The 17989-nt window shown below is 48.3% G+C and overlaps 8 protein-coding genes across 8 annotated transcripts; 4 read left to right on the forward strand and 4 right to left on the reverse strand.

Moving 5' to 3' along the window:
* Positions 1 to 3254: 3254 nt before the first annotated feature.
* On the forward strand, positions 3255 to 3806 carry FPRO_01240 (uncharacterized protein; the record flags this gene model as incomplete). Its single annotated transcript, XM_031233672.1, has 1 exon — positions 3255 to 3806. The coding sequence occupies one exon, from the start codon at positions 3255 to 3257 to the stop codon at positions 3804 to 3806; it is 552 nt and encodes a 183-aa protein (XP_031075233.1).
* Positions 3807 to 3983: 177 nt separating this feature from the next.
* Positions 3984 to 5246, reverse strand: FPRO_01239 (uncharacterized protein; the record flags this gene model as incomplete). Its single annotated transcript, XM_031233683.1, has 1 exon — positions 3984 to 5246. The coding sequence occupies one exon, from the start codon at positions 5244 to 5246 to the stop codon at positions 3984 to 3986; it is 1263 nt and encodes a 420-aa protein (XP_031075234.1).
* A 1495-nt stretch (positions 5247 to 6741) lies between these two features.
* On the reverse strand, positions 6742 to 7074 carry FPRO_01238 (uncharacterized protein; the record flags this gene model as incomplete). The annotated part of the gene is made up of 1 exon (XM_031233694.1): positions 6742 to 7074. The coding sequence occupies one exon, from the start codon at positions 7072 to 7074 to the stop codon at positions 6742 to 6744; it is 333 nt and encodes a 110-aa protein (XP_031075235.1).
* Positions 7075 to 10915: 3841 nt separating this feature from the next.
* On the forward strand, positions 10916 to 11617 carry FPRO_01237 (uncharacterized protein; the record flags this gene model as incomplete). Its single annotated transcript, XM_031233706.1, has 3 exons — positions 10916 to 11035; positions 11135 to 11373; positions 11479 to 11617. 3 exons carry the CDS (start codon positions 10916 to 10918, stop codon positions 11615 to 11617), a joined length of 498 nt encoding a protein of 165 aa, XP_031075236.1.
* Positions 11618 to 12029: 412 nt separating this feature from the next.
* On the forward strand, positions 12030 to 12706 carry FPRO_01236 (uncharacterized protein; the record flags this gene model as incomplete). The annotated part of the gene is made up of 2 exons (XM_031233717.1): positions 12030 to 12060; positions 12117 to 12706. 2 exons carry the CDS (start codon positions 12030 to 12032, stop codon positions 12704 to 12706), a joined length of 621 nt encoding a protein of 206 aa, XP_031075237.1.
* A 264-nt stretch (positions 12707 to 12970) lies between these two features.
* Positions 12971 to 13770, reverse strand: FPRO_01235 (uncharacterized protein; the record flags this gene model as incomplete). The annotated part of the gene is made up of 4 exons (XM_031233728.1): positions 12971 to 13040; positions 13097 to 13393; positions 13510 to 13586; positions 13756 to 13770. The coding sequence occupies 4 exons, from the start codon at positions 13768 to 13770 to the stop codon at positions 12971 to 12973; spliced, it is 459 nt and encodes a 152-aa protein (XP_031075238.1).
* Positions 13771 to 15127: 1357 nt separating this feature from the next.
* On the reverse strand, positions 15128 to 15407 carry FPRO_01234 (uncharacterized protein; the record flags this gene model as incomplete). The annotated part of the gene is made up of 2 exons (XM_031233739.1): positions 15128 to 15174; positions 15245 to 15407. 2 exons carry the CDS (start codon positions 15405 to 15407, stop codon positions 15128 to 15130), a joined length of 210 nt encoding a protein of 69 aa, XP_031075239.1.
* A 488-nt stretch (positions 15408 to 15895) lies between these two features.
* FPRO_01233 (uncharacterized protein) lies at positions 15896 to 17062 on the forward strand (the record flags this gene model as incomplete). The annotated part of the gene is made up of 2 exons (XM_031233750.1): positions 15896 to 16347; positions 16396 to 17062. The coding sequence occupies 2 exons, from the start codon at positions 15896 to 15898 to the stop codon at positions 17060 to 17062; spliced, it is 1119 nt and encodes a 372-aa protein (XP_031075240.1).
* Between the last annotated feature and the right edge of the window lie 927 nt (positions 17063 to 17989).

A 17989-nucleotide genomic window follows, 5' to 3' on the forward strand; every position in this document is an offset into this window, starting at 1 on the left:
AACAACATCATGCGACTGAATACTCGAAGAGGTTAAGTCAGTGAACTTCTGCGCGTTTACGAGGCAGATCCAGATGTGATAACAGAACCAACAGCATTATACTACTACGAAAAGAGGTGGTTATGGATCGTTCTGCTGGGGTGCTGAAGGCAGAGACGACACACGAGCGGATCTGAGCCTGGATATGGAGTAGGCATATGGAGCAGAAAGCGAATACTCGTCGTACACACCTCAATATCGAAGACAGAACCAACAACATTACCAGGTTGTTGAAGGCATGACTAGCAGATTGGTGGATCCAAGCAAATTGTTCGAAGCAGAGGCGAAAGACTCACCGTATACGTTGACCGATCAATTTTGGTGAGAGTTCAGTGTATGATACTGTGAGAGATTTGGTCCATATTTCTATAAACAACGATAATAAAACAAAAGCTTATGTAAAGACATGTATAGAATATGCTTCAAGTCCCTAGTGTCAAGTCACGTATTTATTTCTCAGTCTGCATCAAGTCTTTGGCAGCGCAAGATAAAGTGGTTTGACGGTCAGCTTAGCGCTAGATCGGTCTCGATTCGCTTCTGTAAGTCACGCTCGGTCACAACGGGACTATTTCGACCAGGGCTGATGTATGCAGAGAGATCCTGATGAGTTGACCATATGGAGCAACTTCACCGACTTCCGAAGTTCAAGCCGGAGCTATATCCATTCAGTAGGAAGCATTCGATAAATTTGATCCTGAGTAGGATGGTTGGGTGAGGGTGACTGAGGTTTAGAGTCTACAACAGTTCCTGTATACATGCAATGAAAGCTGCACAGAACTATCTTCTGATCGTCACCTCGTCTAAATTTCTCTATCCAGTTATGCCCTCGCGTTGTGTTGTTCAAGTTGGCTCCGCCTCAAGCATGTGGCCGCTGTGCTCTCGGGCTCGCCTCACAGTTGCATAAGGGCCTCTCAACACAGAATAGACAAAACAGAGTATTGTATGCACTTGCAGGAGACTGGTCGGTTGTGGTCAAGGGTCCGTCCGCTCTGGGCCATGGTTAACCAACGTAGGTATGTATCTGTATCTCAATTCAATTGGCGTCGTCTCCATTAAGATCGTCAGGCCAAGAATTTTGTGTTCAAGTGTAAGCCACCTCCGCAACCGCAGTCATGAATGATTTTGTGCCGACGATGCGGTTCCCCTGTAATAATCAAAGATAGAAACAATCAGACCAAAGACTGACATCGACTTTTCCCCATATGAGTGATAGTTGAGAAAAGTACCTGCGCTGTACGACAGAGGTACCTTGAGAACCCAACTAGCAGCAACAGGGCAACGGCTTACAGCACACTAAGTATCAAGCGTTTGCCTCTAGCCATTCATTGGCTGGCTGAGTTAGACGTGGTCTCCCGTGATTTCCGTTGATTTGCCTGGCTTTTGACGCAAATTGCCGAAATGGGTATGTGAGTATACCCGCCTCGCTCGTGAGTGGTCCTCGCACAGGTGGCCCAGAATAGCATGTCGCTCCCCGATACCACAGCACCAAGGGCGTTGAGTTAAGCTTGATAGATGGAGCCAGAGATTGGCTATGCTGAGCTTAATCACAGCGTATGACCCAGGCACTTTAGGTACTGTCTTTTCTGTGCCTCCAACTCAACAGGCAGCGTCCATCCGAGACGTTCCCCGAGGTGGCATTCAATTCACCGCCAAGAGTGGTTGGAGCGCCCCGTGCCGAACAGTGTGGGCTTCTGAGACCTTGCTGCATGGGTTGGCCATGGATAATCAGCCTCTCGGTGAGTGGCAGATTGCTCAAGTCCCAAAAGCAATGGCCATAAACGCCCAATTCCGCTTGGTCTCCATAGGTGGGCAGTCACTAAAATCTGACGCTGGACGACAGCGCCGGGTCTCATTTCAGCCGATTTATGTATGTACATACATATGGCTGCGTGCTCCTTGTTCCTTTCTCTCCGTCGACTCATTGTAGGGCGGGCGTGGATGCCAAGAGGGGGGAAATCTTTGGTAGCTCATACATAGGAACAGCAACTAACCCTTTGAGGGCGTTATCGGCTTGACGACTAGCCTTGCACAGCATAGCGTACAGGGCTTGGAAAACGGCGATGCAGAGCTAGGATTTGCTAATCTTGTGAGACGATATTTGAATGAGGGCAAGATTGACAGTCTGAACGATGAAATCTTTGTCCGGGCGGAACCTATTCCCGTCCAATGTTACCTCGCGGAATTAGCCATGCTATTGGGAACAATGAACTGTCGCATCACAAACCGCCAAAGAGTGTTTGCTATGCATCATGAATTCATCATGGGCTACAAATAGAACGTTAATTGATAGCCACGGCCTAGAGCAAGGTAGCCAGTCTTCGGTATTCATCTCCTCCTTCTCTAGTTGGCTGTTGTATCTCAGCCTTGAATTTCTTGGCTTACCACGAAACATACCTAGCCACGGAAAGATTATACGAAGCTAATTTCAGGCTAGTGCGCAGATTGCACACCTTTGAAGCAGCCAGAGAACGCCCTGCAAATAGTTTGTCAACAGCAAAGTCAGCTAACTTATACTCAAAAGTCAATACTATAACGGCACTATTGAAACTTACTGGCAAAGCGCCGTAAGCTGAGTTGTAAAACATCTTCTTTCACGCCGACAGCTCCGTGCTCTGTCATGTATTGTTTCCACGGAGTCTCCGCATGACAAAACGAGAAGGCATGGATAGCGGAGTTGAGACGAAGGAAGACCCTTATCGACCCGGCTTTGCCTTGTGGAGTGAGAGGCTGGTTCGACGGTGATGACTCAGAGAATTATAGCCGAAACGGTAACTATACAGTGACACCCTGTCGAAGGATCTGGGTGCTTACCAATGTTGTTCCAACACCAACACTTGAGAGAAACTCCACGGAACAGCGAGATTTCAAAGCTTCAAGATGAGACCGACCTGCAAAACACCGATCAGATACGACCCGTGCTTTGCAACAGGAATCTATTGTGGAAGTGACAGAGCTAAAGCCTGATTGGCTAATCATCATGCAGAAACTAACCATCCAGGATCATATTTCTCAAGGGACATGCCGTCTCATGCCATTTGCTTAGAAGTGTAATATTCGCCATGGAGCCGGACAGTATAAAGAAGCAAGTGTTTCTCCCTCTATCAGCATAATCATCACCATCAACCGAGCAAGCCAGCAAGCAAAAGACCGAAGTTCTCAAACACCACCACACAACAACCAACATAGTTGACAGTCAACAAAACACTCTCCTCAATATGCTTTCTGAAGCCAAACCACTCCCTCCCGTCAAGAGATTCATCACCACCCATGACTCCAACGGGAACGCCATCTGGGATGAGACTATCCCCATTCAAGTTGAGGGGAACCGCAGCGGTGGCTTCACGACTCACGTCTCATATGTGAACGAGGATGGCACCAACACTCTGACAGGTGACAACGACCTCAAGTCATACAGAGAAAATCCCACCGAGAAGGACATTGCTCCAGCTTCTGGCTCTGCCCTTAGAGTTGTCGACTTTTGGCCTGGCTTCCCCGCTATCATGCATCGGACTGCCAGTGTCGACTATGGCATAATCGTTGAGGGCCAGATTGACTGTATCCTCGACAATGGGGCCACCAAGACCTTCCGCAGAGGCGACATTATCATCCAGAGGGGAACTAATCACGCCTGGAAGAACACTGGAACTGAAGTTTGTCGCATCTGCTTCACCCTTTTACCTTCGCCACCCGTCAAGATCCGAGGCGACGAGCTCGAGGTACACGGCTTCGCTGATTTTCCGCGACTCGCAGAACAATCGACCGTCTGAGCCGGTAATCATCACGGGATGAGGGAGGCAAAGCAAGTACATTAATAATAATCGATCATGTCACACTATTGTACAAACCATCGCCTGCCCCTGCGAATGCAATTCGACTTTTGTTCTCAGTCACCCATTCTACAATTTGAACCCCGTGCCATCTTCTTCGATTCTGTGACCAAGCTCCTACCACCCTTTAGTGATGCTTTGTAATTCCGTCAGGAAAGCGAAGCACAGCGGTCGGCGTAGGTCCTTCTTGATTCGCTCGAATCGGCTTTCGTCGTGCTTGGTGATGAGTCCATGTCTTACCATAAAATCCAGCATCACCAGTCCGCAGTTAGGCTTCCATCGATTGCTGCTCAGGCTTTCCGTCACTTCAGGTACTCCCATGGGCTCAAATCTCTCGATTGCGCTCTCCATCTTCTTCGGTCGAAAGCTTGGGTTGGTGATCTTGAGATCGTAGGCGAATCGCAGGCCGGGCTCGAGGTGCTTGTTGTAGAAGTCACCCGCACTCTCGTCTTTGAGGTCGAAGAACGTAATGGACGAAGCCCTCTCTACGGTCCCAACGTGGATACGCATCTGATTATCCCCATCACCGCCCCCCATTTCCTCAAAGAATACTTGTCGTGTCTGGTGGTCTATGGTCAACCCAGCCTCCTCTCTTGCCTCCCGTGCCAGCGTCTTGCAAGGAGCTAGCTGTCCATCTATCGTGTCGTTGGTATCTGCGCCTCCAGCTACGATCTGATCTAGCATCCCAGGATAGCTGTAGCTGGGGTCTTTGGAGCGATGTGAGACCCAAATTTGATCAATGGTTTCCTTGCCATCTTCCTCCTTTACTCTGTAGACATTAAGATGAACGCCCACCGTTAAGACCCCCAGGACTCCTCGTAATGGCAAAGGAATGCGCAAGGGCAAGATGTTGACTCCTGGATCAGCTAGGTGAATCGGGCAATACTCCTGATCTGCTTCCTCTGTCACCTTCCACAGACTGAAGGCGGGGAACTTATCTGCGTTGGCGGCTAAGAGCTTTTGAAATGCGATCTTGCAAGCTTCTGCAGGAGAGGGAACGTGGGAAATCCCGTCAACAGCAAGGTAGTTGTTACTCCTTACGATGGTAATTCTCCGAACTTCGTCGCCTTTCTTATTAACCGTTTCACAATGAAACCATTTAGCGTCCCACTGGATCTTCATGCAGTCTTCCTCCCGGACATATCCCACAACTTCGTCGATACCTTCGATGAACAACTTCCACAGGCTTGCATACTCATCGAGAAGGCTGGCTTTGTTGGCCCTCTCGATGACTCCGTACAGACTACTCATGGCAGGTATCGAAGTATGAGTATTGGTATGATGCTGATAAATATGTTTGCAACTTAAAGGTGGTGGTTCAAGTCGCGGCGAGGTTGTAACCAGAAATGGTGTTGGATGTGCAAACTTTGTTGAAGCCATGGCGAAGACGTTGAAAAAGAGCTTGTAAGGAAAGGTAAGTTTGCAACGTTGGGAAAGAAGGCTCCGGTGAATGCAAACAGCCGTTCCATGAGGTCAGTGAAGGAAGGATCGTTGTTGAAAACCCCCCAAGGCCTTGCAGTGAAAAAGTCCGTTTGCGCTTGCATGGATTTGATGGATGAATATAGATACCCATGAAATAAGGTAAGGTGAGGTACTGCCTGTCTGCCACCTGCAATTGGGTCTCCAGTCTGGTCCGTGAACCGCAGCCTCGGGTGGCCACTGCCTTCTTGCCAGCAACTGGATGAACAATCTTCGCGATTCGGGCAGGATTGGCAGTAGCAGCTACTTGTCTGCGAGGTGTCGGCACGTAATATCCCCTTAATACTTGTGGTTCACAGTTCTGAGAAGGAACTCAGGTAACCCTCCCCTTGCAGCCAGACGAGCTTTCCGAGTCATGAGGACGACTGTGTTTAAATTTTGGTGCAACAGGCGGCTTGTGTTATATGGACTGGACGTGAGCGCATGCGTGAGTAATTGTGATAGTGGTTTGTGACTGTCTGTGATTGAGGGGATGTTCCCTGCGTTTTTGTTAGTGTGTCTCGATGAAAGTGCAGTTGCTGATCGGTTCAGCGTTTCAGGGTACCTATGTACTGTTGTCTAGGACACCTATACATGCGGAGTACACATGCATTTATTCGCACTTCTTGGTACACCCAAGTGAGAGCTTGCGCGAATTAGAAGGCATCCAGCTGACTTTGTACCCGGATAAATTGAGCATGTACGGATAGTTGGAACTAGCCTACTAATTGAGAGGTCCTGAGAGGTCCTGAGAGGTCCATTCAATAGTCTCACTTTTGTTGCCCGTACCTTACCTTATCTCAAACTCGATAGGTGGTCTAGTAGCGGGCGGGAACAGGAGCCGGACACCCGCCCGCTCGCCCGCAGAACAGGGGCTTGACGGCGCTGAGCCATAGCCGACCGAACTCGAATTCGAGATGAGGGATTAGACTGGACAGTGCAATACAATACAATGCTTTCCATCCTGATCAAGTTTTTATTGTTCTTTGGCTATTGTATCTTACTCAGCTTATTGCCGTAAGTCAACGATTGTGTTTTCTGATTCTTCTGTACACCCTTGCCCCAGCTCTTGGTTCGGTACCATTGACCAGTCCTCCGGTTCCATCTCATACCAGTAGAGTGGTCCTCACCGGGGTTATGTGCCTGTGTGACACTACATACGAAATCAAGTGTGTATAGTGAAATAAAATGATGTGATGTGATGTGAAGCAAGTAGAGCATTGATGAATGCTGTCCGTCCTTATGCGCCTGTGATCCTGTGCCGGTTGCCCGTGTCATACCCATATCCATTCCCAACCCTATTTTTGCGGAATTTCGTTTCGTCGTTTCAATTTCCCTCAAGATCTTACATTAATAAACGTCCTAAATATCGATGTCGTAGCAAAAGCCACCGTCGAGGTGGTCTATGGGGGAGGTCTTAATGAGCCGCAGTGTGACGGGCTACTCCAGGTCCCGGATATGCTGCAGCCTTTGCGATAGATTGATCGTAGAGCCTTGCACCAGCTGAAGCTGCTGCTGCGGCTGCCGCCGCCGCAGTGGTAGTATCCTCGAGAGCATGTTGTGCGAGTACCGGTGTAGATAGTGTCGCCGTCGCGGTACATAGGTTACATAGTTCCATCTGAGGCTCCGGGGTAAGGCAGTAGAACGGGCTCGAGCATTTACGAGCGCAGCGGGTGAAGTCGATAACCGTCTCACCAAGGCTATGGCGGCAATCCTTGCACATCCGCTGGGCGATTACGGTATGGCACATGGTGATGAGATGTGGTTGTACAATGGAAGAATATGTAATATGTAGGGGAAAGTATGCAGTAGTATGTGGTAAAGGTATGTAGGCACGATGTATTTGTTGTAGTATGTAAGGATGGATGGAAGGAAGGGAGGGAGGGATGATATGTAAAAGCGTTGGGATGTGGAGGCCAAGGTGCAGATGAAGGTTGTTGATAGATAGCCGTGAAGCTTAATGTAAAGAATAAATTTCGAAACGGCCAAACGCCTGGTTATCTAGCTGTAACACAGATATGGTGAGGCCTCGTTGTGTATCGACAACGTAAGCACGCAGAGGCGCAGCTGCGAATGTTGTTTATATTGTTGAAGGAGGCTTGGACGTATCTCAGGCATAAGTAAAGAAAGTGTGTCGACGAAGATTGTTTTTATCCAACCAAACAAGCAGAGAAGCAGGGCAGGCAGGATTCCAGGGGGCTCTAGGACCCTTTTTAACCTTTCGTAAATCTTCCGTAAGATTTAACTAGAAGTCTCGGAGTGTAAGTACCACGAGTGACAGTTGCATGACGCACGTAGGCAAGGTAGTAGTCGTTGGGATAATAGAGTTAGGCTTTGATCAGAAAAGGGAGAGGGAAACATCCAGATAACCCGATGGCCGAGTACAGTACAGTATGTAGTTATGTGTTGTGTGAATGAATTAGAGAGACAGCAAGGGGAGACAAATCGGAGGGAGTATGTGTGTGACCACAGAACGCCATCATATGACTATTCATCTCCTCAAAGGGAATACTCGGAACAGAATTGGGGGACGTACAAACCACTTAGTATTGACAGACAAGGAAGGCAGTTGGAGGATGAAAGGGTGTGTGTTGAAGCGCCAGCGCCAGCTCAGCATTAATCGTCTGGCCTCAAGAAATTGTCAGCCCAGAGGTCGTGAATTGGTAGGTTGAAAGGTCTCATTCAGAGCCCAGACTTTTTTGTTTTTCTGAAAGCGTGTGCCGTGTGCCTTCTCCTGCCAATAACCAAGAGGGATCGATGCATCCGTGACCAGCAAAAAGAGCTTTCCCCGCATTGTACCATTTGCGAACATCCAAAGGCAAATAGAGCCTTGACTAATAAGTTGCAAGGGACGATACGGAGGTTACCTTGGCTCTGAAGCTACTGCAAGGATATGCAATCACAATGAGGCACTTTATTGCAACTATGTCCCCCCATCAGCGGGTATTCTCGCCTTTCTGACAAGAAGCAAAAAGGGCACGGTTTTGTCTGCAGCTTTGGATAGGATGACACGCGTCTCGGCTTGTCTTGTCTTGACTCCATTCCTGGGGGGTTTTTTTCGCGGGGAATGTCTCTGATAGGTATGGCCAAGTATGATCCATTGTAACTAAACTTGGCGCGCACCCCAAGCTTGGCATTCTAGATGGGCTTTTGCCTCTTACACGCATAACCACCCAGGCAGCTCAATGTAACTTTTTTTCCTTCTATCACATGGCATTTCATGATCCTTATCACGAATAACCTGACTAGGCAGCTTGTATCACTATTTTCACGTCATGCCTCATCATGGCATCGTGAGTAATATTGTGCGTCTCGTGTCGTCAAAAACGATACCTGATAAATGGCGTCCTATAATTTGCTGCGAGATGTTTGCCCCCTTGCTGCCTGTCAAAAACACGGGATGATGTAGAATCTACGTGAGACAGGGGGAAATCGTCCGCCTGCAGGTTTGTACATACGGTACTTGTGAAAGTCAACATCCAGCAAACGACTAGCATTTTCTATTTCTTCCATCGATTTCGTTCCAGCGTAAATCACCGGCCCAATACCTCCGCCCATCATGCAATAACAATCTCGATCAGGTTTCACAAAGGAACATGGCTCTCAGTCTCAGCTGATGCATTTGCCTGATGCCCACTTAATCAAGATCTTGAGTATCAGCCAGTATTCGTCTTCAAAGATCACATCTTCCGTCATCAGGAAAAGCATTAACTTTGTCAAATCTAATCATTACGACGGTCACTCGGAACCATGACTTGGTCCTGCATGGAGCCAAAGCACTGGAGTGTCATCTTGATCGAGGCGCCGCATATGCATTGCACCTCTTCCGTCATATTCTAGACCAGCCATCTTCATTGACTTCTATCCCAATTGGTCTCCCCGGATACTGCTGAGTGTTCCTCTGAGCTTGCTATGGACGAATTGGATGGGCCAGAATCTCCATCTCAACCGCCAGGATTTTGAAGAACGTTCATGACCGCTTCGCTGGCTCCATTCAATCCATTGACTGACAGCTCAGGGCGACCTCAAACTCATCTGACGGGGGTAGCCCGTGAGAGGCTTCACAACGGCAGTTGTTGTTTGGTGTGTTGGTGAGCTCTTCATTGAGGTTGGTTCCTACAAGTTCGTCGTCAGAGTTGCCAGCGTTGAACTTTCTAATCTCATAATCAGGACCACGGCAGCGTCATGCCGGAAATTTTAACTTAAAAGGCTGGAAGGGCTTCATGTTGTCACTGTCTACTGGTTAGAGAACGCCAGAAGAGGCGCGATACACAATTTAGGGCTAGTCACGTCGATCTTGCTAAACCTTGTGGTAGCTTCAGCCACTTCTGATGAACAGGTTTTGGATTTATCCTCCCAAGCTTTTAATCATAGCTGGGTTCATCAATTCTCTTGTGATGATGTTTGTGGTACTAGAGAAAGTAACCTAGGCTATTGCTGCTGCGTTCCACATTGGGGGGAGCCTCGGGAGCTTAGAAGCTAGATCCTAGCCATTTAAGCCCAGGAGGAGCAGAGCTGACTATATGATATTACTTGGAAATGGTTTATAGCTTAAGGCCGTATAAACGCATCAAGATTGAGACTCCAGAATCTGGGGTTATTGGTTAATTACTTTTCGGCTCATCTCGACTAAGATTGAGACGGAACGAATGCTCAAGAACGACCCGATAATTGTGTGCCAACCGCTTGACTACAAAGTGGTACAATAAGTTTCTAACAAGGTCAATGAGTCTCTGAGAGCCGAGTGAATATGATCAGGAAATCATCACTAATAATGCGGTGATGGAAGCGTATCGAAAAATGCTGTGTTGATTTATATGGAGTTGATATCGCTCCCGGGTAGGTGATGCTCAAGTAAAATTGTGGCGCAAATCGAGGATCTAGCTCTTGTCGCTTACAATGATGGGATGGATGAGGCATACTACACCCTGGATTTAAAATTTACATGTCGTTTATTGCTACAGATGTGTGATGGATAGTAAAGCTTGAGCATGTTAATATTCTTATGCGCGCTCCCTGGTCCTTCAGCGATTTTGAGAATGTGGAGAATCCATCATGCCCTTCACTGAGGTCCAATAGCTCCATATCTGACAGCATTCGAAGACTAACACTCATGTCATTGCTGACTGATTATAAGTTCATGAGAAAACATAAGAAGCCCCCAGTAGAGAGAACAGCATGCTCGCGGCAATACTAACAAAAAACAACGACTTTTCTTCATATATATACGTACAAGCCCTCAGGAAGCAAGAAATCTTCCAACATTAAATCAAGATGCCGAGATAAACTAACATAAGGGTTTGCTGAGATATGTCGAACCACAAAAGTCTCTTTATCACTTCGAAAAGAAGTCACAAGTTTTCCTGCCTCTCTTTGGCAAAGTTCTGTTGATTCTACTATGTAACCCCATGCCATGCTCGACGTGGAGTAGCCAATGGTAAACACCTATAACCCAATTGGCCAACCACTTAAACTGCCTTACGTAAACATCTCGGACCGGCGACAACCTCACTTGTTGATCTTGGTGCGGCTTCTTCCCACGAAAGCCTCACAATCAATCGCTCAATTGAACGCTGCCCAACCCGCCCAACATGTTCGTCGCACGACAGAGGGTAGCCGGCGTGGCTCGTCAGCTGCAAAGGACGGCGCGAACCTACGCCTCCGACGCCCATGCCCATCACAAAGCCCCAGAAGTCAACGAGTCGTTCAGCGTATGTCAAGTCACACTAGCTTGCACCACGGAGCTCACGCCGACACCAACGCAATCGGATGGCTTCGATTGAAAATAATTTACTGATTATGATCCCTAGACCGGTTCTCTCCTCGCTGTCGGCGGTTTCTTCGGCTCCGTTCTCGTCTACCAATTCGTTCCTCAGGAGGGCGAGCAGTCCTCAATCCTCAGCCTCATCGACAAGTACACTTCCCGTGGAAAGGACTGGGAGGATATCAATGCGCTTCATACAAAGGCCATGGAGCAGGCTGGTTACGACCGAAACCTCTTCGAGAATGGCGGCAACAAGCACCGGTTTGTTGATGTTGCCTATCCCGAGTTCGTCCACCTGATACTACTTGCTGTTAATCGACGGAGGCTGCCACCTTCTCTTCAGTGACGGAAAGTAACTGCTGCAAGAACCATTGCTAATCAGAGAAACAGGGCAATGACTTCGTATGCTCCCCGAAACAATGTTGCTGGCCACCTGGCCAACATGGACTACGTCGTTGAGCACTACCGACAAAAGCATATCCAGGAGGAGGAGCGGAAAGCTGCCAAACTGGCACAGAAGGAGGAATAGTGTTGTAAACTAGCCATGAATCAGACATACCTATGAATTCATTTTTCTATTGAGTTATTCAACACAGTTACCTCCTCAATTTGACCCAACATATCGAAGCAAGTTCGCCCCGTGCGCTCTTCAAACGGACTCCCGCTCCTTCTCGATACCCATTGTCAACACCATTGCCTCAAAGCACTTGCTCTCTGGTGGCGATTAGCTCTTTCCAAACACTCACCTAACGTTAGCTTTTGCTTTGCATTACCTAGCTCTGACCATCCATCCCGCGAAGTCGAGTTTCGCTTTGCCATCTCTCTTCCAAACAGGTACTTTCAACAATAATTCATCAACATCAGCCATCATCATCCGTTTAAACCCAAACAGTCTTTTTCTAGCTCGGAGTTTATCTTAATAGGAGACTACCTATAGCAACATGACGGCTAACCAGAGCGGTCGGAGCAGCGGTAAGAACAAAACAAACAACCTGTGACAAGATACTCATACAATCTAACTCCCAAAGACATGAACACTGCAAATTCATCATCAAACTGGAAGGTTGATCGACGGACTAGAGACATCGAAATTCGCCACCATACAGGAGTCAAAGGCAAAACTGGAGTTTTTGCCCGTCGTAACCTTACTCATGGCTACCAGATCACCGGCGCAAAACACCCAATATTTGTTGCTCCCATTGTACCCAGAGAACCTCCTAATGATCTTGCTTCCCTGTGCGAAATGAAGAAAATCAACTGTAACGCGCCGATATCCATATGCTACGACAAGTTCAAACGAGACAACGCCTGCCCGAACCCTGCGATGACCACTGGTCTTAACAAGGCTTTGGCTCCAAACATCAACCATGGTTGCCCAGGCTGTGCGCAGGCAACATTCATAGTTGCTGAAACTTACGACATTACGTTGACGCTTGAGAAGGATGTCAGAGCAGGCGAGGAGATATTGATTGACTTCAGTCAGGCCCGATCACGCCTCAGATGTTCACTTTGCCACACCAAGGAATCTAAATGGAAATGGCGGAAACGCCAATTCAAAGAATTTCTCGCAAAACTTGACCCGCACAACATATTCAGGACCGCCGAACGTCTGGAATGATGTCATAAGAACTTGAGGCTTTTCATTTCAGCAGGTCAGGGTAGGAAGAGTTTGGAAGCATTGGGTTCTAGAAGCGTTATCACAATTGTCAGGCATCAGCGGTAGTCGAGGGTAGTCATCAAGCGGACAATGCTCCTTTATTGTACTAATCATGGTACCCATTGTCATCAGTGTTTTTGATAGATGTTTTGCCCATCTACCAGAACCAGTCCTTTTCGCCCAAAATGTCCATGAATGCAGAAACCACCCGAGACCGCAACCTTCTTACTTGAGGGGAATGAATCGAGAAGAGTGCGTGGCACCAATACCGGGCCTACCGTGCTTGACAGGCTTGCTGGAGGGAGGGTTAGTCATATTTCCCCTTGTTGATGGTCGAGGGTAGAAACGTACTATGAGATAGAGAACTCAGCCAGGTAGTGACCAACCATCTCAGGCTTGATCTCGACCTGGTTGAACTCCTTGCCGGAGTAGATACCAATGACACTGCCAATCATCTCGGGGACGACAATCATGTCTCGGAGGTGGGTCTTGACGAGGTCGGGCTTCTCGTTGGGCTGAGCCTCCTGCTTAGCCTTTCGGAGCTTCTTGATGAGACCCATGGGGCGGCGCTTCAGGCCACGGTTGATCCTGCGGCGGGCACGAGCGTGGACAACATCGCGAAGCTGGTCGGAGGAGAGGTCGAGGAGCCTGTGGAGTGGAGAAAAATCAAACATCAGCATGGGTTCCGTTCGCTCGGGGGTGCGTCCTCGCAAGTCTTCATCTTCCAGCAATCGAGGCGCAGAAATCGTGCAGTGGCAACATACTGATCAAGGTCGATTCCTCGGTAGGAGAACTTTCGGAAGGCTCTCTTTCTCTTGAGCTCGGCAGCCTGCTCGGCGTCCTGTTATCCGGAACACAAGTCAGTCAAGCTCTTTTTTGTATTCTCTCCATCTCTCCACTATCGTTCATCATCATCGTTGGTAGCGGGCGGGAGTCGAGGGTGCCATGTCCGCGGCGGGTGTATGTTTTCTATTTCCAGAGGGGAAGGGGTATATCGAGAGCACACGTACGTATTCGTCAGCCATGATCGCGGTGTTGTGTTGTTGAATTCGCTGAGCGGAAAACTGATGGCCTGGCTGGGGTCGATTTGAAGGCGGTTGTTGCAACAATCGCTTAGGCGCACAGGGAAAGAGCGATGTAGGGTTCTTGCCCTTCACCCCCTCATCACGTGATCATTTTCAAAACTGTGGAAAATTTGGGTCGGTACGTACCCTACCTAGTTCTGACGACGGAAGAAATGAGCGCCGCGATTCCGATATTTCGTGGGGATGCGAAGCTCTTTCATCGTCTCACGAATTATTAGGTCCTAACCTCATAGAAACACCATATCTCGAGTCTATTCACATCGATAGCTTCTAGATCACTGTGTATTAGTGAAGACATTCGATTGGAATGTTATCGATATTGATAGTACACTGGTCCATCACAACAACAACATTTATACGAGATAGTGTAATGGGCATCACATTCAGATACTGTACAATGCCATGAAAGGATGGCGTAGACCCGACGAGACCGGTAGTTATCTTGAATAGTGTAGGTACCTACTCCTTCAACTCCCGGCGAGCTTGTTGAGTTGGCACTTGATCTTCAATCATCTAGCCGTATAAGTGGTTGCCCTGGCTGGCTGGCATGTGCTACTGTAACCTTATTGGCAGTTTGCTTTCACCAGCCATGATCTCTCGGCAGCCAACCGAGCTTCTGAGCAACTCTATTCCCTTTTCCCTCTACAAATCGTCTGAGAATAGACGCTGATTGGGATAAAGAAGCGAACAGATCCAGCCAAGACTCGCGGCTCGCCTTCTTCAGCACATCTTATGATTATTGATTCCTTGTCATCTTTTCGTATGGTTTCGTCCTACATTGGCGGTGCAACGCCAAGAGTATCAAGTTTACTGGGCGTTGTGCTTTGACAGTCAATTGACATTCAATCGCTTAAACAAGTCAAGTCGGTTTCTCTTCGGTAATGGGAATGTAAAAGTGAGTTGAGAAAGTAGAACGGTGAATTGATCTCATGACTGATAATTACGGCCAAGACGGAATTTTCTGCCTTTTTATCTAGGGAGTGGCATTGGTTGCTCATGGTCGCGGCTTGGGGTGCATGTTCCAAGACTTCCAAGCCGGCGTATTCGGCACAAACCAAGGCGGCCTTCATTTCCCGCGTCAGAGACTCTCAATTCGATACTCATCAGCCAAGACCGTGGCACTGGGGCCAAAAGGCTCGGCTTAGGCTGGACGAGCCCACTATGATGAGCATTGGCCCTCGTAAGCTACTGGGCCCCTCCCACAACGCTTCCGCAGTAACCTGTGATGGCTTGCGCGTGTCTTATGATGGAGGCTTGACGATGACATTCAGTATAAACCTATACCTTATTTGAACGACTATCCGTGACGACCATGGGCTGTAGCCAGGGAGAAGCTCACCTCACCTGGAGCTAGGTACAATACTACTGCTACGACTATGACAATGAGGACAATGCGGCATTGCCCAGAACTCACAGCGGTCAACGTGGACGTGTTTCGGTGCAATCCAGGCCTTGGCGTTTCTCGGCACCCACCCGTGATAAGATTTCGCCAAGCCTTCAAAGGCCTCAGAAGGGGGAACACCAACGCTACCGCACCCGTCGTCTCGCTGCTGCTGCTGCTGCTGCTCGGCAGGCATGCTATGGACTTGTCTGCTGTTTGCTTTGCTTTGCTTGGCTGGTTCTTGTCGTTTCTTGGGTACGAACCTTTCCTTTCCTTTCACCCATTTGTCACCATTTCTTGTCTTTCCCGTCTGTGTTATATATCTATCCCCATCGGTTCGTTCCTCTGCAATACCTACGCCCGGATGGCCTTCGACATTGCCAGAGACGCTGTCCTCGATATTCTTCACGCGCTTCTTCTTGTCTGCAGCTGAGATATAGCCAAGTCTGCCCGAAACCCCACACTGCAGATTGTCTGCCTAGCGAATCTTTTCACGCGCCCTTTTATTCAACGAGAACGCAAACCATTGGTCGCATTGCCGGATGGACAAGAGTGACGATCGTCATTGATACGCCGAGTTGACGGCAAGCAGAGCACTCGTGGTGCGGCTTGTAGTCGAATCGGCCTGGCATATAAGCTTAGAGTTGTGTGCAATTACTGCAATTCCTTGCCGTCACCAAAGCCATGTCTTCTTCGATCGAGGATGATGAGTCCGCATCTGGGTTATCGTCAATAGCTTCCGCCGAGCCATCATCAACCATCTCCCTATCCGACCCAACGCCTGCTCCAACAACACTTGTAATCGCACCTAAGCCTACCAATGAAGACGACCTAGACGATGACGGGATATTCCCACCGATGACCACACCTTGGACCGGACCTGTTGATTGCACATGGACTTATGATGCAAACAAGGTACCAGAGTCAGGTTCTAACGGTCTCGCAGCAATGCTTGACTTGCAGCCAATTGCTGGAGCGAAGTCATTGTCTTGCTATCCCGATGCCATGTTTGATAAAGGCCTTACAGGGGTTTACAGTCCAGGCACATGCCCTCATGGATGGACCACCGTATCACTGCGCGTTGATACTAGTGAGAATCGGGACGACGAGACAACGACAGCTATTTGCTGCTCATCGTAAGTCATGAGAGAAGGTGTTTGGATGTACCATTCTAATTGCAGTAGGGAATACACTCTGGATGGCAATTTGTGTAAACGTTCGGTTTCATCCGTGTTGGCTGTTCCTTACACATACAACCAGACAGCTCAGACTTATGATGCTGTGTCAGACACACCGACGACTTTGTATGGTGCAACAATTGCTGTTTATACCATAAGAGCCCTGTTCAAAGATAGCGACAAAGATGCACTTGGACTCAAGGATGAGGACGATATCCCAGGTACTGAGCATCATGGCCGATCCTTGTCCCTGGGCGCTCGCATCGGTATTGGTGTTGGTGTCGCGGTTTTTGTTCTGCTTGCGATAGGAGCACTTGCCTTTTGGCTCATTCGAAGAGAGCGAAAGAAGACGGAAAAGAGACGAGCACACGAGCTCGGTGCGGTGGGAAGCATGCGTCACACCTCGCCAGCACCAGGAGACAACTTCTACGCGGCTGCGGACGCCAACCGTCGTCGTGACAGGAGCCGCCAGACCACAGAGCCACCACCAGCTTACGAGGCTGCTACGGACTCAAACAGCATGACCGAAAACGATAGTCAGCTAAGCGAGGACACGGCGACACGGGACGAGGAGATCAGGGCGTTGCAAGTCCAGAAAGAGGCGATTCAACGCCGTATAGAAGAGCTGGAGCGTTCTGAGACGCAGTCACAAGAAGACAACCGGCGAGATTAAGACTAGATTCAAGTGCGAATGATCAAATTCTGGAAGCGAGAAGAGAGCGAGGGATCATGACTTGGACGGGAAACGGCCTACACACCTATGATACCACTTTGCGCGGCTGTAGCATGTTGCTACGGGCTATTTTGCTTTTTAACTACACACACACTCATCTTACAGGAGGAAATATCCGAAAGTCGTTTTTAGGAGTACGGAGGTTGGGTGGGAAAAGATTATCAAAACCCAAATAATTTAATACCAAAGTTTTGAATTCTTGATTTACCAATGCTTATAACAAAAGTTTCCTCCCCCTTTGTTGTAATTGTAATAGTCAGGTTTTGATGAAACAGCTATATAACAAGAGTCATTGTCATAGGTTTGACAACAGTGTTTGGCTCAGGGAGCTTGATAGAGTAGGTGAAGCGTAGTATGAGGTGGGCAGAGCACATCGGTCAGATTCATTTATTTATCACAATAATATCTCAAACCATGCTGTGAACCATCCAACCAGCGCACTTACGGACTTCTTCATTGATAGCCAAGAGGAGGCAGAAAATATGGAAACTCTATCCAGAGTAAGAAAAGGCTTGTATAAATTTAATAACATTTAATATAAGTTTAGTTGGCCTCAGAGTAGTCATCTCTAGCACCTAGTCTGGTACCAGAAGTTTGTTGCTCCCTGTGGACAGCTTACATTGGTAGTACATTGCCAATATTCACATGAATAGCCTTGACGAAGGTTTAAACCTATACACATCACCATGTAGCTGCCAAACAATTGTAAGCACAATAAGGAAGGTTTACTTCTACACACATCACCATGCAGCTGCCATAAGGGTACTTCCTTCTTCTTCTATAGAGTAGGTAGCGAGTTACCACGGCGGTTATTGCGTTGCAAGCGTAGCTACACCCTACCTTAAGGAAGTTATACTTGAACTGCGT

Source organism: Fusarium proliferatum, assembly GCF_900067095.1.
Source record: "Fusarium proliferatum ET1 genome assembly, contig: FPRO_scaffold001, whole genome shotgun sequence".
Lineage (NCBI taxonomy): Eukaryota > Fungi > Ascomycota > Sordariomycetes > Hypocreales > Nectriaceae > Fusarium > Fusarium proliferatum.